The 16,198-nt window shown below is 43.8% G+C and overlaps 1 protein-coding gene across 2 annotated transcripts in view; it reads left to right on the forward strand.

Moving 5' to 3' along the window:
* RNF220 (ring finger protein 220) overlaps nt 1-16,198 on the forward strand; it is a 219,301-nt gene that overhangs the window by 178,574 nt on the left and 24,529 nt on the right. For both annotated transcript variants that reach the window (XM_069023225.1, XM_069023223.1), the window contains 4 exons: nt 8,981-9,077; nt 10,079-10,165; nt 11,467-11,522; nt 13,245-13,323. In XM_069023225.1, the coding sequence (XP_068879326.1) occupies nt 8,981-9,077; nt 10,079-10,165; nt 11,467-11,522; nt 13,245-13,323 (319 nt within the window). The remainder of the gene's footprint in view (nt 1-8,980; nt 9,078-10,078; nt 10,166-11,466; nt 11,523-13,244; nt 13,324-16,198) is intronic.

The raw sequence follows: 16,198 nt of genomic DNA on the forward strand, positions 1-16,198 counted from the left end.
AATAGCCCAACCACTTCTTAATGTTTGCACCTCTCTCCTTTGACAGCAAGTATTTGCCCAGAAGATAATAGTTGACCTAAAAATGCTAGCAAAATCTGTTTGCATTGTGTTAGATACAATAATCACATGGGCTGCACCTGATTCTTCCTCTGTAGTTTGTGTCTGCATATAGAATTTGAAGGGTTCTATGGTTAATAAATATCTCTTAAGTATTGTCCTGTATATTAATATCATAAGTTGACTCTAGTGAGCCTGAAAAACAGATTAGAGTAGTATGTGATCTAAGAAGAAAAAACCTCTTACGTTACTTACAAAAGCCAGCATGACCTGCCATGTAATTGATGTCCAATGTCATGTGAGTTTGAAGTTCACATAATTCTTCAAGGAGCACCATTTTTTTCATTTTAGAACACAAAGTAATCAATGGGACTTAGCAAAGTAAAAATAATTTTAACTGGAAAAAAAGAAATTGGTGAGGATAGCGGTTAAAATTTGTCATTGTTGGTTGTACATTTTTGGTAACTTGAATGCATACAAAAATCTAAGAATCTAATTTTTATGCTCAGACTGCCAGAATGCATTAGCTGAAAGGAGCACAATCAACTAGACCTTGGTGGTTGATTTATGTAATACCAACAGCACTCTAACCAGGCAAAGATTTTCTTTGGGAAGAAGTGGGATTCTCTCCATTTTACACTATTATGTATCATATTTGGGGGGTGAAAAGGGATGTCTGTCACGTTCTTCCTAGAGGAAGGAGGGCAAAAAAAGAAACCAGAAAATGTGGTTGTAACACCGTGAAAATTAGCAGGGGGAGTAAGGGAGCAGGTAGAGCACCTGAAACTACTCAATTTTTTGAAGTAGACTGGGTTTCAAGTTGACAGTTCTTTAAACTTCAGTTTTCATCGATCTCAGACATCAGTTGCTCTGCAATCCAGTTTTCTAGTGGTCTGTTAGCTGTGGTTTTGAAAATCCCCAGCTTTAAGATAGTAATCTGATACATTTTTAATTTTTTTCTCTCAAGGGTCTGCAGTTTTGGTAGAACTGCAACCTACTTCTTGGACACTCAGGTCAAACTTGAGCTTTAAGCACACAATAGTTGATTGACGTGATTTTAATAGCATTTTAGAATACAGTTGTTAAGTCAGGGGCAGTGAGATGTTTCTAAAGGAAAAAGGGAGCACAGGTCTCAATGGCTCTAAACAGCTCCTGTCTCCGTGTGTCGTCTCCTACGCACGGCGGTGAAACGCATTATCGAGTAGTGCCCGGAAAGTGGCTAACTGCGTTTGACACACGCCAACTCCCTGCCTCCACACTGGATAATTGCATTGTCAACTGCTCAGCAAAGTGGCAGGTGACACTGCAGCCGGATTGATTGTCCTACTATGGAGGCTCCCAAGACTGTCAGCCACCCAATCGATAGAGTTTACACAAGACACTGTGACTGCATCTGTAACTAATTTCAGTTTGAACCTCGCAAGCTGCGGCTGTCCCTGTTTCCTGGCCTCTCTTCTTTACTTGCATCTTCTCCCTGGATGAGGAAGTTGTTTTTCCACTGAAAGCCCAGTTTTATTTCTTGTTTTGGAGCTGGAAGTGAAGAAATCAATGGTGTGTTTTGTGGTTTCAGAGTTGAGGGCATTACAGCACATGGCTAACTAGCAGCTCCAGTTTTGCAATCAATAGACTGATCAATTGATTAAATTAGCACTGATTTTTCTTTCTTCTTTCCACCCCAGAAAAGAATTAGTTTGGGAGGAAGAGCGCATGTGTTTGGCCTATGAAATTTAGCCCTTGGTTTTTCCAGTCCTTGGTTGCCTTTCCCCCATGAATACAATCTCTGTGCTCATCATTATTTAAAGCAAACTGCATTGAGCCCCACCACTGGCAGCAGCCCGATGTAAGCCAGGGTGTCACTTTCAGCTGTTCACCAGCCTTGCTGCTTCATGCTCGGCTGCCTTAGAAAAGTCATCCTCCGAGCTCTGCTGTGCTGCTTTATTATTGGCAAAGTTGCGACATTCCTGTGATCCCTGTCAGTGGTGCTTATTGATCCAGTGATGTGAATCTGCTTAGTGATTCAAGATTACTTTAATTCTCCCTCTTCCTTTTTTGTTTGTTTCCACCCTCTCCCCAGGGGAACAAAAGCTTTCAGATCCACCTTTCCCTAACCATGGAAAACGAGCTGTAGCTGCAAAGACCGTGGCTGTTGCTGCTGCTTTTGTACTTTAGCTCTGGGTTTTGAACAGCAGCCTTTGAGACAGACATGAAGCTGTTCTCACCTTCCTGCATCACACCAGCACGAGGCTCTAGGAGGCAGCCGTGAATGGCCAAACCAGATCAGACCTGTGGTCCGAGTGTGTTTTTCCCTCTGCAGCCATAATCTGTATCTGATGGGTTACAGGAGGCATAAAAGACATCTCTGGAATACTCCTCAATGCTGCAAGGGGTGGGGAAGCCTCTTCCTGAGCCTTGCAGCAGCTGGCTCTTACCCTGTACAGCAGTGCTTGCCTGCCCTTTGTTCAGCATGCTGCTGCAAAATTATGTTAATGGTCGTAAAATTATATGGCCCCTTTCTTTAAAGGCAGCTGTTTGTGTGATCTGTGAACAGAGATCCCTGTAAGCATCCACACTGGTAAGCAGTCAGGTCTGACAGCCCATTTGTGCCTCTGTGGGAGCTAATAGACGGCATCAGATGGATGCATCTGCTCTTTCAGGTGTGTGCTGTAACAACACAGTTGGGTGTCAGTTTTCCAGGTAAATCACCGTTTAGCTTTAAATGGATCTGGCTCCAGAGAAATGAAACTCTTGTTTTGTAAGCAGCTTTTCTTGGCTTCTGATTGTCATCTTTTTTTCTGCAACAGGCTGGGAACCTCACCAGAACTATTCTATCCCTGTTGGTGCTAGGAAAAAGTGGGGGAACAATTTCACTGCTGAAAAATTAAGCTGGGGAGGCATTATGGATCTGTAGAAAGACCTGTGTTCAACATGGCCTCATCTCTGCCTTGCTCTCATTTTCAAGAATTTTTAGCGGCTTTCTGTGTCTTCCCAGATGTCTCACAATAAAATGGCATCCATGCCACCTTGTTCTCTTAGTACTAGCTTGGGATACTTCAGCAGATGATGAAATAAACCCAGTTTAGAGCCATTCTCGCAAGTATGTGAGGCCTGGCCGTGAGTCTGCATAAACTACTTTTATTGCCTTCATTGTTTTTACTCTCCAAGAAGCCAATGAGTGGCATTTCGATAAGAAAATAGAGTGAATGTGCTGGAAAGGGAGGTTGTACAGAAGGGGGTCACTGCAAGGAGTGTAATTAGCAAAGGCCACAGTTCTGGAGATTTATGGGAGGCTTTTCTTCTTTCCTGAACACATGTATACTACCTGCAAACAGAATGAATGCCTCTTCCCAGCCAAAATAGGCCCCAGTAGAGCTCTGTGCCTCTGAGATGGATTTTAATTTAGACCCATTTACAGGATTTACACAAAATTCAGGATTTCTAGAATATTTCCACTATAGATTTCACACGCACCCCCACCCCCCATTCCTTGCGGGCCAAACTGAAGAAATGTTAATTATCCAGATGAGTTTGATCCTCTGCATGAGCAGCATCCAGTAGTTGCATTCACAATGGTAGCGCAAATTATAATACTGATGTCTTAGTTTTCTTCCTTGGCTTTCTTTGGAGTGATAATTAAATATAAACATATAATTTAAAATATATACAGAACAGCTGGCCACCAAAAGTGATCTGCCTAGATAGGAGTTGAGGAGCAGAGGTCAGGCACAGTAGGTCTGTGTTTTCCTACCTGTGCTCATGAAATGAAGCTGGGTCATTTGGGTCTGCAGTGGTCTGGTTGTGTTACCATTCTACCCCTAAGACTGCCAGTCTCCGTGTGAGCTCGTGCCTGTGCAGGAGCCAGCAGTGCTGTCAGCACCTGTAGCAGCATATGTTGTCACTTTGACCATCTGCCACTGAATGTGATGGAGAAAAGGAGGGACCTGAATGTGAAGTCCTTTTATCTGTTCTGTGAATCTGCTTATTATATATCATGTTAATGACTCTTGATCTTAGTGTGGGCCACCATTCACTCAAGAGTTGTTCAGGTGACCACTCATCAGGAGGACTGCACAAAGGAAGTGAGATTTGAGAGGCAGTGCAGAGATCATAGAGGATGCTTAGGCATAGGAGACAACTTAGGAGAAAGAAAAGTGCTATGATAACTTACAAAAAGGGGAAGGAAAAGATTTCTGGTGAGATTTATCTACACACATTATTAATAGGTACATGGCAAGAATGGGAAGCGTTTTCACCTTCAAGCTCAGCTGATTCCTGTAGCCTGCCAGTGCTGGAAGCTGGCAGCAGTTAAGAGGCATGTGAATTTTTCCTGCTTTTCTGACTCTGAGTCCGTATTTCAGAAACACTGTTGCTTGTGTAGAGTACCTAAATTTTTCAGAAACTAACTCGAATTGGTGCTCAGGCAGACTGCTCTAAGACAAGCCCAAGCAAAGAAAGCTGTGTACACAGTGCTAGGTAAGTGATGTTGATAGGTACATTCTGATTGATGGGTGAGTTTGTCTCCCAAACTGTCACAGGGTTTATAGAGGTGCCACTCAATACCAGTGCTGGAATTGCTTGTCAGAGCACCTGGCTACAAGAGCAATGGGGATTGGAGACAGAGCTGTAACTTTGTTTTTTCTCTGCTTAATGGCCCCAGCGTCTGACCTGCCTGTTCACTCCTGTTTGTCTGGTCCTTAAGGAGGCAGCTGGGATTGAGACTGTCAGAGAATTGTGCTGCTTTAGCATCAGGAGGCTAATTGTATTGGGGCTGGCAGCATATGACAAGGGATTGCCTCCTACAAAATGCACAGCAAGAGCAAAAAATTCTCAACAAGGAAGAGGAAAGGTATAGGAGAGTACTGAGATGCCACCAAGCTGCTCAGCAGTAATGTGCACCGTGTTTGTTCTTTTTTCATCTAAAAGCAGCATTTTCAAGTTCACATGTGGAATTACATTCCTCAGGCCTTGGGTGACTCCTAAGAAGTCACAGCTGCTTCTGTGAATAACAGATCATGTCTCTTACGAATTCCTAGGTCAAACTCACAAGTTAACATTCAGTTGTTGGATTTCACTTTGTTAACACTTGGGATAAAGTTCTGGTCCCGAGCATTGACCTCTGGATAACACACTGGCTTTAGAGGTCTGCTCTAGATGGTGTTGCTGATGGCTGTGAATTACTGTGTGACCTTCAGAAGCAGAGCCTTGCTGGAGGAACCCTTCCCTGTTCCCAGTGCATGCTGTTGAATTGCAGATCACCCGAGTGGAGTCGTAGGGGGTCTTCTGGAAGCTCCTGTCCTCTGTGCTCCATTTCATGTTTTCCTTTCTCCTGGATAGCAGCGCACACCACCAGCAGGAGCTTGAAGTTGTGAGCCCTCTTTACATTTGGGCTGAGTTAGTGAGAAGCAGGTGTGGTCCTTTTGGGCCTTCCTTGTATTTAGTGGTCTTCTTAATCCATTTATAACAGCACTTGTCCAGAAATCTGGTTTGAATGAGCCTGAGATGAATGAATAATGTCAACTAGTTCAGACGTCAAATATTTGAACAGCTGCGTGGGTGTTTTCACTGGCTTTGTGCATGGAAGCAACCCCAGGAAGTTAGACAAGGAGGGTCAGGTTGAAATTGTGGCACCAAACCCCATCCCACTGGAACTGGCCTCAAAATCCATCCCTGCTGCAGAATGAAAAGGTATTAGGATGCTGGTTGCAGGCCATTCATTCCCCAGGTAATGCTGGGCCAAGCTTTGCATCCCGTTCTTTAGTGTTTTCTTGTGTGCAGGAGCAGTACTGGGTTTTATGGATCTTTTGATTCGCATCAGAAACACATTTTGTGGCTTTTTTTTTTTCTGTTTTATTTAAAGTAGCTTCTGAAGTCCTAAAACTGATAGCACAACTTATATTCAGAATATTTTTTGGATTCATGGAGGTTACTTTTATTAGCATACAGTTTCTAAATCATTGTTTATTACCATGTTGCAATGGACTGCGCCTGGTGACATTAAAAAAAATTCCATATTAAGTGAAAAACTGAGAGTTGGATCACCTTATTGTGCCTTCCTTTAGGGGTTGGTCTGGGAGTCCTTGTTTGATCAGAAAAGAAAATTTACCTTTCTCCTGCCCCTCATTTTAACCTATGAACTTCTCTGCTCTGCTGTCCTCTGACTGAAAGGCTCTCTCAGATCATCCCAGTGTGTATTTGCCATCTTAACACACACTGTCCAAACTCTCCCCTTGTACCCTCCCTGCGTAGGAAGTATAGTAGTCTGCTGGCAGTGCAGTAGAAAATAGAGCTAAATTCAGCCAAAGCTCTGGAATATTTTCCTTCCAGACTTAAAAGGGATTTTCTTAAGTACAAAGGTCTTGAGAGCAAGGACACAAGGATTCTGAAGTCAAGGTGCCTTAATATTTGTAAACTGTATTGCAATAAGCAGATCTTCTTGTCTTAAGCTCTAGCCATAAACCACCAGTTGGCCTGAGTCACTTGGAAACAAAACAGACGGAAAGGTGCGTGTCTGCTGTGTGCTTGGCATCCTTGCAGAGACAGTAACACATCAGTGGGTTGGTCCCACTTATGTTCATTCATTTGGCCACCTTCCCCCCCACCAAGGCACTTGCTCCAAGTATTCATTGTCTGGCTAATGTTCAGATCACCTCCTGGGACTGGCCAAGTCACAGCTCCAGCTTTGCATGATTTGTGTCTCCCACAGCGACAAGAAAAATGAAGACCTGTGTGTCCAAAGTTTATGGCCTTTGAGAAGTGATGGGCTAAAGTAATGCCAGGTGCAGGGGATGGTGTTACTGCAGGTTAAATGCCATGCCTATAAATTACCACCCCATCACCCACTCTTGACTTTTAAAGCAGCTTTGAAAGACTATCCAGCTTCTTTGACAGGTCTCTCTTACCCCTCTAAATCTTCTCCCAAACATTGTGATGAACTGAATGAGTGAAGATTTACTAGATGAGCCATTGCAGCAAGAGGAGGCAGTTCGTGCCACGTGTTGGCTGGCAGTGTGTAGCCAGCATGTGAAGCACTCTGAAAGGGGTCTGCTGGAAAAGGGCTGCCCCAGTGACACCATGGGGCTGACCTGCAGCCGTGGCTGCCACAGTACCTGGCACAGACATGAGTGCTGCATTGTTGGTGCTAGTTGTGTTACCTCTGCTGAAAATTAAGGCTGGCAATTACTTTGAAGTAAAAGCTAGTTTATGCTTCTAGGGAAAGGTTAGTCTTAAAATCATTGTCATGCTACAGTTGTCACTTGTTAAGGACCTTCTTGATATTCAGGGAAGAGAAATATCAAATCCATATAAACAAATTTTATTGGGGGCTTAATGAATCAGTGAGAGCATCCGTTCCTAGAGAGCGACAGTAAAGAACTATGTCTGCATGGTATCCTTGGAAATGAGACCTTTGCTTTGCCCTGCTCTCTGCACAGATGCAGACTGTTAGAAATATAGTTCATTCTTCTGGGCTTATGTTAAGTGTGCTGGTGAGAACCCAGTGGGATGAACAGACTTGGACATCTGTAGCCCTGAAAAGGCTGTCATAATGCTTTGGAATGTCCTCATTCTGCAGACATGCATATAATATTCAGTGCTTCTACAATAATTTTAGCCTGTATTCTGCATTTAGAACCACAATCACAGTACAGGAACATAGCCCTTTTGGGGCATTGGTGCAAGGCCAAGGCGACATCTGCCTTACTCTGTCAGTGTCTACAGTTGGGATGTGCACCCTGGTCTACCACAATCCTAGGTCACCAGCCTTCAGGATGTGCCAGGTCCTTCAGGCTCTGGCAAGTACCTCTCTCTGAGCCAGGTGTCCAGCTCTGCTGGACAGGGGTGCTAAGTGAGGGAATACTGGAGGCAGCTGAGCATATGCACTGAGCATATTTCCATCCGCATAGCTTATGTACCCAAACAGCTTAGATCTGCTGAGGAATTGGACACAAATGGGGACCTTGCATCACTCAAGAGTTTAGGAGGTCTTTGCTTAATATCCAGTCTTATGGGAGAGAGCATATTCAATGTTAGCTGTCATGAAGAGTAAATATGCCTTCTGTAGTTTCCCTTCCATTAATAAACCCTTGGCAGCAAATACCATGTGAAGATTCATCTTTGTAGGTGTTTGTGCAGATTCAATTAAAAGAAGCCTGGTTACAGTTTACAAAATGCTTGGGAGCAAAATAAATATATAAATTAGAAAGTGACAATTGTTGCATGGTCAGCCTCAGGTGGAACTGTAAGTGCTTGCATCCTGCTGGAGTTGGGACTGGATGTGTGCCTGACCCACCTGTGCTGGAAGAGCGGAACTCTTGATGAGTTGCATTGCAATTTGCTCATATAAGTGCTTGTAAGAAGCTGTTAATGACAGAAGTCTGATTTTTTTCCCCCTCTCACAGAAACAGGTTTGCTGTTCTTAAATGTTTAAAATTTTAAAAATCTAAGCCATGACTAAAGGCATTTTAAAATGAAAGAGATATTTCTAATTATGTTTTAGCCTCTGCCTGCCCTCTGCATCTGAATTAGGAAGTAATTCAGAACATCCTTGTGGCTTTTTCTTACCTGCTAGTAGTGTGGATTTTGTATTAACTACTTCTGTGAAAAATTACTCTTTCCTATTTTGCCTCATTGTTTTTTCTACCTTTGAGAGAGACTGTTACAGTGACTTCAGTTTTAAAATAATTCATGTGGAGAGCTAAAAGTCAAGAATGTTCCATTTTCAATGTGGGGGGCATTTAGAGCATAAAATCTAGGAAGGTAGAGCATTTCTGTGAGTGTTCTTGTGCAATCTTTGGAGAGGGCACCTTTTATGAGGCTGTTAAGAGTAAAGGACAAGCCTGCAAACTGGTGCTGTAGCACCTTTCTTGGGAGATCTCCTACACTTCATCTCCAATTCAAATGCTCATCTGTGTGTTTTATTTTCTTTCAGGTTCTGGGTTTATCATGTGCAGCGGGAAGGAGAATCCAGACAGCGACGCTGACCTGGATGTGGATGGAGATGACACACTCGAATACGGGAAACCACAGTATCGTTTTTGAAAGGCTCTTACTGAGAGGGAAGCCAGAGGTGCATCTGCCCTGGGTGGATAATGTGTGTCCGGCCCTACTGGAAATGACACAGCCTTCTCCAGTTACTGGGTTACTTGAACTAGGAGGGATTCCCAGTTACTCCCTCTGAGATCATACTGTTGATGCAGCACTACTTCAGACCTGGTTGAAGTCTATAGGAGACATTGCAAAGGATCAGTTAGTTTCTCTATTCTGTTTCATAAGCAATCTGTTGCTTCCATCCAGGTTTCTTCCATATGGATAGCTTTTCCTGCTTCATGGGTAGGAATTGAGTTTATTTTCCATAAGATACTCTTTTGTTTTCAAGGGGTTTGTGCAGTAAGCGCTATTCACCTTCCACTCTGAGAGGTTTGATTTTTTTTTTTTCTTTCCTTTCATTAGACAGTTCATGGGCAGCATTATCATTAAGTCATACTTCGGGAACTTCTCCATCTGGGGGCAGGCTCTTTGGGCACAACTCTGGGTGAGCTATGGGCAGACTTCTGTCCCACAGCAGTTGTAATAGGCATCAAGGAAGAATTCCTGCAAGGGCATGAGGCAGACACTGCCTTAGCTGTGATGAGGGGCAATGTATAACTATAGAATTAGGTTTATTGAAATCTGTACCAGCCTTTAAGAGTGAAGCTCCAACCCTTCACTGTTAAAAGAACTCTCTACTTCAAACAGAATTTGTGAAATTGTGCAGGTTAGGTTTGCACAGGTTTGGGAACTGGTTTTCCCTTTCCAAGAAGCTGTGGAATCATATTACTGTCAAAAGGTTTCTGCTTCTTTCCATCTAAGACAAAACGTTAATCCAGAATTTAAAAGCAAGCCCCTTCATGAATACCAACCCCTCTTTTTTTAAGGTGTTCCCAGTTGGAAATAATTTGTTTTATATCCCAGACAGCGTCCTAACCATCTCAAAAGCCTTTCCACTGTCTGCAGCAAGGTTGTACATTCCTTAACCCTTTGTGCTCAGGTACACAGAGGCAGACATTATCCCTTGCACTGGAGAAGAGCCAGGTGAAGCCAAAGAAAGAGAGGCTCTCCGAGGTGCTGTTTTAAAGTAAGTATCATGCCTTTCTAAATTACAGCATTCATTACTTATGGGGAGTCTCAGTTTGTGGAAAATACCTGTTGAGTGCAAGGGTTGCAACAAGAGACTTAGAAAGAAGCATAGTCCAACAGATGGGTCTCCATTTCTACCTGTGCAGCCTCAATAAAGCCTCCCTGCACACTCTCCCTCTCTGAGCCACCCCACTGCCCTGCCAGTGCTATCTTTGCCCTGAAGAGTGCTGGACAGAGGATGAATTCTGGCTGTGAGGAACTGTGCTGTACTAAGGCCTTACACATCATCTTGCTTCATGATGAAATGTGGCCTCTTAGCAGTACAGTGTGATGGCACTGGAATCTTGGTTGGCACAGTAGGAGTCTGGCACCTCATGTGTGACTTCATTGCATCCAATTACATTACAACATTACATGTTGTGGGATGTGCAAACTAATCCTTCTGTATTCAGCTCTGGGTTGGGGCAGGATGTGTGCTTTGCCCACATACATATGTGGAGAATGTAGGCAGCCAGCATTCAGGGAACTCGGGGAAGCGTTTCAGGCAAATAAAATGAGTCTTAACAGGAAGCTAGGATTGCTTTCTAAGCCCTCTGCCCTGCATAAAACAGGACTTAAATTACCCCTCTATCTCTTTCACTGAGTGATCCTGTGGGGTCAAGGTTGAAGTGATTGATAGAGCAGTGAAATGAAGTTTTCTTACTGCTTAGCCTGTCGCAAACACTAGTTCAAAATTAGGTTTCGTTCCATAGAAAAGTGGCGTTTGCCACATGGATCCAAATCATTGGTCTGTTCAATACTTTGCTAACCATGCTAGTCCAAAGGCTAGGCCTCAAAGATGCTGAAGCTCCTTCACAGCCAGGACTCTGGTATTGTAGCAGGAGGATGCTGGGTTATCAGTGGCTATGGACACTTAGTGCTTGGTGAGAGAACTGAGGATCTGAGGCCAGGTGACTCAGTTCCTTCATGTGGCTTGCACCTTACACATTATTTTGCTGTTTGAGCATGGTCCTTCCTTGCACGTTTCCTGGACTTGTTTGCCCATCTCTACAACATGAGAGGTGATGTTGCTGGTAAAAGCACCTTGAAATTTTGTCGCATTTCTGTAGCGATGCAATAGTGTCGCTGATGCCATGAATCCTGAGCATGTTTTTTGGCTGGCTATCTGCTCACATTTTGAAGCTTAGACTGATGGATAGAAGTATTGAGAGAGAAGTGGTGGGTGAAAGGGGTAGTTTTTCCTGAGCAGCAAAATTTTTTTGTATTCAATCCTTAGCATATTGTCCTTTTCTCTTTTAGTGGTGGCACACCAAGTACTCGAATAACACCAGAGTTTTCTAAATGGGCCAGCGATGGTGAGTGTTGAAATTGTAAATTGTTAATTTATATACTGCAGGAGGGCAGATAGATAGTCCATGTCTTCTGCTTGCCAGTACTTAGGAGAGGTAGTTACTAATGCTCTTGCAGAGTGTCATCAGATATGTATGCACAAAAACACGCTCTCTTTTTGAAACTTTACAGCACAATTAATTGTCGTTAATGGCATCTAGGAAAGTTCCAAAAAATGCCACTGTAACGGATATGGTGATGAGAGATGGGGATTGGATTGACTTGATGTCATGTCACTGAAAGGCAAGCTGCTATATTACAGAGGGAGCTGCAGAGCCTGACAATGTGATGCTGGTGTTCAGCTGCTGGGCATTTAAACTACACAGGTGCACCTATTGTTGAGTTTTTTTCAACTGCTTTCTTATATTCCCTTCTTTGAGAGGATATGCTAGAGACTTGTATCTTTTGGATAGATCTTGTCCTTGCTGGCCTTTGTATGGCAAGAAAAGCCTACAGCTCTGAAGCCCTCACCTTTGCAGTGGAAGCTCTAGGATCTGTCCTACTTCATGACCTGTAGTTGAGACTCCAGAGCAAATGAATAAATGTGAATATGTACCTTTGCATACATTACTTGAAAGCTCATTGCATTAAGAAGGAAGGGGGAAGTGTTGAACCCATTCCACTGCTAGGGGGTTTTATTCAATGCCAGCAGCACTGTAAGTGTAAGCAGCAACCTAGTGGAAATATGAGAATAATAAAACCTGGCGCTTTCCAGCTGTAGATGCCAAATCCATTTCCAGAGCTGGGCAGTGCTGCTCCAGCTCCCTTAGGAAGGAAACTGAAGCTCACCGACCTGAAGAGACATGTCCCAATGATTTTGTTCCATGTTCTGTTCCTGTCATGCTTTGGGCATTTGATTCCCAGCCTTGAAAGTACCTACAAGACATAACTACTTGCCAGTGGGAGTGGGGGAAGGGAGTAAAACCAGTTTTGCCAAGGGCATGATGGTTAAACGGAGAACATAGGATACCTATCGCAGGCATTTTCTTCTGTGGGATAGGCAATCATATTTCTTTTCTGTGATGTAGAAGCACTTGCTTGTAGGTATGAGCAGCTTCAGTAGCTACAGCCACGGAGGTGATGAGGAGGCAGCCCTGATGACATTTGCTATGAGCTGTTTTCTTCATACCTTCTACCTGAATCCGCATTTATGAGTTTACAGCCCTGGGGCTGGTTCATCTTCTCACCTCCAACTGGTGTCTCACACTCTCTCCAGTTCTGGGAGCAGCCATGATGAGCAGACTATTCTGTCATTCTAGTTACCTGGCATATATTTTTCTGCTTGTATCTGAGAGGTCTCAGCAAATGGAAGAGGCTGAGATCAGGGTCTGGGCTGGGTGGATTTGCTCTGAGACCACCTTTCTAGAAGTACACTTTCATATGGCAGCTGCATCGACCCTTCTGAGTTAAATCCTGGCTTAAACAATGAGTACATCAGTGGGGGTCAGATCACTATGAAGTGGGGAGAGAGCAGGGGTTGTATTTTGAACCCTGAATCATAGAAATGTACTGTCCAGAGAGGCCCCCCCCGCCAGACAGTGACACTTAGCATCAGTCACTTCTCTCTGTTACCAAGAACTGGCATGAAAATGACTCACTGGGGTCCTCTGAAACTGTGACTTGCTCAGACTATTTCATTGCAATGATCTAATGTTCTCTTACAAATTTTTCTGTTCTTCCCTCAACAGAAATGCCCTCAACGAGTAATGGTGAAAGCAGTAAACAGGAGACCATGCAGAAGACCTGTAAGAACAGTGACATTGAAAAGTGAGTGTGAAGTGGGTAGCTTCCCTTTTTCTTGTTAAAGAACCATAGTGTCCCATCTGGTGCTCGCAGCAGCAGTGGTAATCCAAAGGTAGGCCTATTTGAAGCTTTTACCACTGGGAAGGGAAGTTGTGCTGCAACACAAAACCTGAACTTGGAACACTCACCACTGCTGTGTTCACAGAGGGCTTGTGTGGAGTTCTCCACCAGATATCTAGTAGGGCAGGTACCCAGTGACAAGGAATTGGGCACAGCTTTGGAAGGTCTTCTCCACTGCAAATTGCCTTCTTTTAAATTATGTAAATAGATACTTCCATGCTTTCTTTCTGTATGTTCCACCTTTCATCTCTTGACAAAAGGGAGTCTCCCCCTAGCAGCACTGTAACTTATTAGAAGTCTCACAGAGGGAATTCCTTTTTCCTTAAGATCTATATTGAGCCTTTGTATGATTCCTAACAGAAATAACGTCTCAGTTTCTGAGTTTTTTACCTGCAGCCCTTTCAGTGGTTCAGAAGTTTAAGTCCCAGTGTTTGAATATACAGTGGTGCAGGGACTGCTGGGCATCTCCTTTCCTGTCCTCTTCTGCTCATTGAATGTGCTGCAGTCTAATGTGGAATAGAAATAAAAGGGTTTATCTGCACTGTTCATTTGAGTAACCTCTATTCTAAGCCTCCTTCCACATGCTGCTGGGGTGACTTACTACTTGGGGATTTGATGGTCCAAGTGTAAAACTACAGGCTGTTCTCTGCTGCCGTGGGATGGAGCAGTGTTTTAAGTTGATTATTGCCTGATATAAAACATTGCCCCAAGATCAAGTGGGAGACCAAACAGCTTGAATGAGATGGAAGCAATGATTTAACAGTGGGTTTTAAATACTACATTTTGGGGTAAGATCCATGGATCATTTGGGATGGGGAAACATCTAGTGGTGTAGCTGACTTTACAGAAAGTTGTCATTTTTCTAATGTAGTTTGTTCTTCTGCCCCTGGTCCTGACTTGAGAGGTTGCATCCCTGGCACATTTTTGGATCTCTGCCATTTCAGGCAGCCTGGCAGAGCATATGTTCAGTGTCAGAGTTAACTGGGGAAACTCACTGCTGCAGAGGGAACTTTACTGCTTTGCTGTCTCAGCACTTTCCTTTCTACAAGCCCTTTTGTTAGCATGTCCCAAATGTTGGCTGGCTGCCATTCGATGCTTCTTGGTCAGCAGACTTTGGCCAAGGACCACTGAGTCCGGGAGCCTGCAGGTCAGTGCAGAACCAGCTTTGTCCTCAGAGCCAGCCAACTATTGCATGCTGTCTTGGTGGCAAGGACTCATCCCTTCTTCCCTAATCTGTCAGCCTCTGTCTCAGCTGCTGCATGGCTTCCCTTTGGGCCTCCTGCCTGTCAGCCCAGCAGCCCTCCACCCGCCCAGATCCACTCCTATTGAAAATCTTTAAACTGTAGGAGCTGAAAGGATTTGACATTTTCCAGAACACTTGAGCTCAAGTGATAAAATTGACATAGCTTTAATAATCTGATCAAAGAGGCTTTAGCTAGCACCTTTTGAAGGGTCCCAGAATCCTTTCCAAACAACTCTCGTGCTAACGCTGCTGTGAAGTGTGGAGAGTGAGTATGTGTGTACATCTGTGCTCACACACCTTGTTCTGTAATAACCTTGCCTGCTAAAGCTTCAGTTCTGCTAAAAGTCAGTAAAACCCAATAGAAATTACAGGAAATTCCTTAAATGTCTTGTTCGGTCTTTCCAATAATGTTAATTTTTGAAAGTAGCAGAGGGACCTTTTTTATTTAAGGTACTTTATTTAACTGAGGTTCAGAAAAAACAAGATGGTGTTTCAGGTGGAGAATTCCTAGCTGCCTTTTTTTTTTTCCTCTCTCCTTTCCTTTGAGATTCATGTGTGATAAATAGTTTCTGTCCTGCCATTTAAGGAGTCTGAATGCTCTGTGTGCTTGTCTGTGTAGAGGGGTTTTGTTAAATTAATTGATAACAGGGATCAGAGCTAGAAGCCTGCAGAAAAGGAGGGGGAAGGGTTTCTCACTGTCTGGCTGCTTCCCACTCCACTGCTGAGCCATGATATATGGCGACCCAGCCCAACAGGCTAAATTGATTCATCTCTAGTTCCTGTTTCTTAATCTGGAGCTAAATTGGTTTCATTTTTCTTGTTTTGGGTGGTGCTTACAGGAAGTTTTTGGCAGCATCACTTTACTCCATTGTTTGTAACTTCAATTTTTGCCTTTAAATCTGAGCATTATTGATTGGCATGTTAAACCTTGTGTAGCATCTGATTAGCATTTTTAAAATTGTCCAGAAGCACATGGCTTAGCACCTGTGTCAGCTGTGCTCTCTGTTTAGAGCAGTGGCTAATAGAGTTAGCAGTGATCGGCCTATTGATCCTTCTCTCATAAGAATGACGTTCCTTCCTCCCCTCTTCCAAAAATAAGTCCAGGCAAAGAGAGTAGTGTGTTTTTGTTTTTTAATCCATTAATACAGTACAGTGAGCAGTTCTCCTTTGGCACACAGCTGAACTTCTTCACTTGAGCAAGTTAATTTAATCCAAACATGAGGTTTTGTGGCAGAGTCTCTTGCATGGTTGAACAGCTAGATGGGGTTTGGGGTCTGTGTTTCTTGCTCTGCTCCTTGTGCTGTGCCAGATCATCAGGAGCTTGGACAAACTGATCTTATCTGTGTAGCGTTGAACTTCAGGTGACAGCCAGGGGTAGTGGGAAACATGATACTGGTCCCAGCTCTCCTTCCCAGCACTGTGGGGTATCTCAGTGCTGAGCTGTTCTAATCTTGCCAATGTGAGGTGTCTGGAAGACATGCTGGGGTGCTGAAGGCTTTTGGGGAGACGTGAAGGAGCATCACACCATCTGAGCCC

The sequence above is a fragment of the Aphelocoma coerulescens genome, chromosome 8, assembly GCF_041296385.1.
Source record: "Aphelocoma coerulescens isolate FSJ_1873_10779 chromosome 8, UR_Acoe_1.0, whole genome shotgun sequence".
Lineage (NCBI taxonomy): Eukaryota > Metazoa > Chordata > Aves > Passeriformes > Corvidae > Aphelocoma > Aphelocoma coerulescens.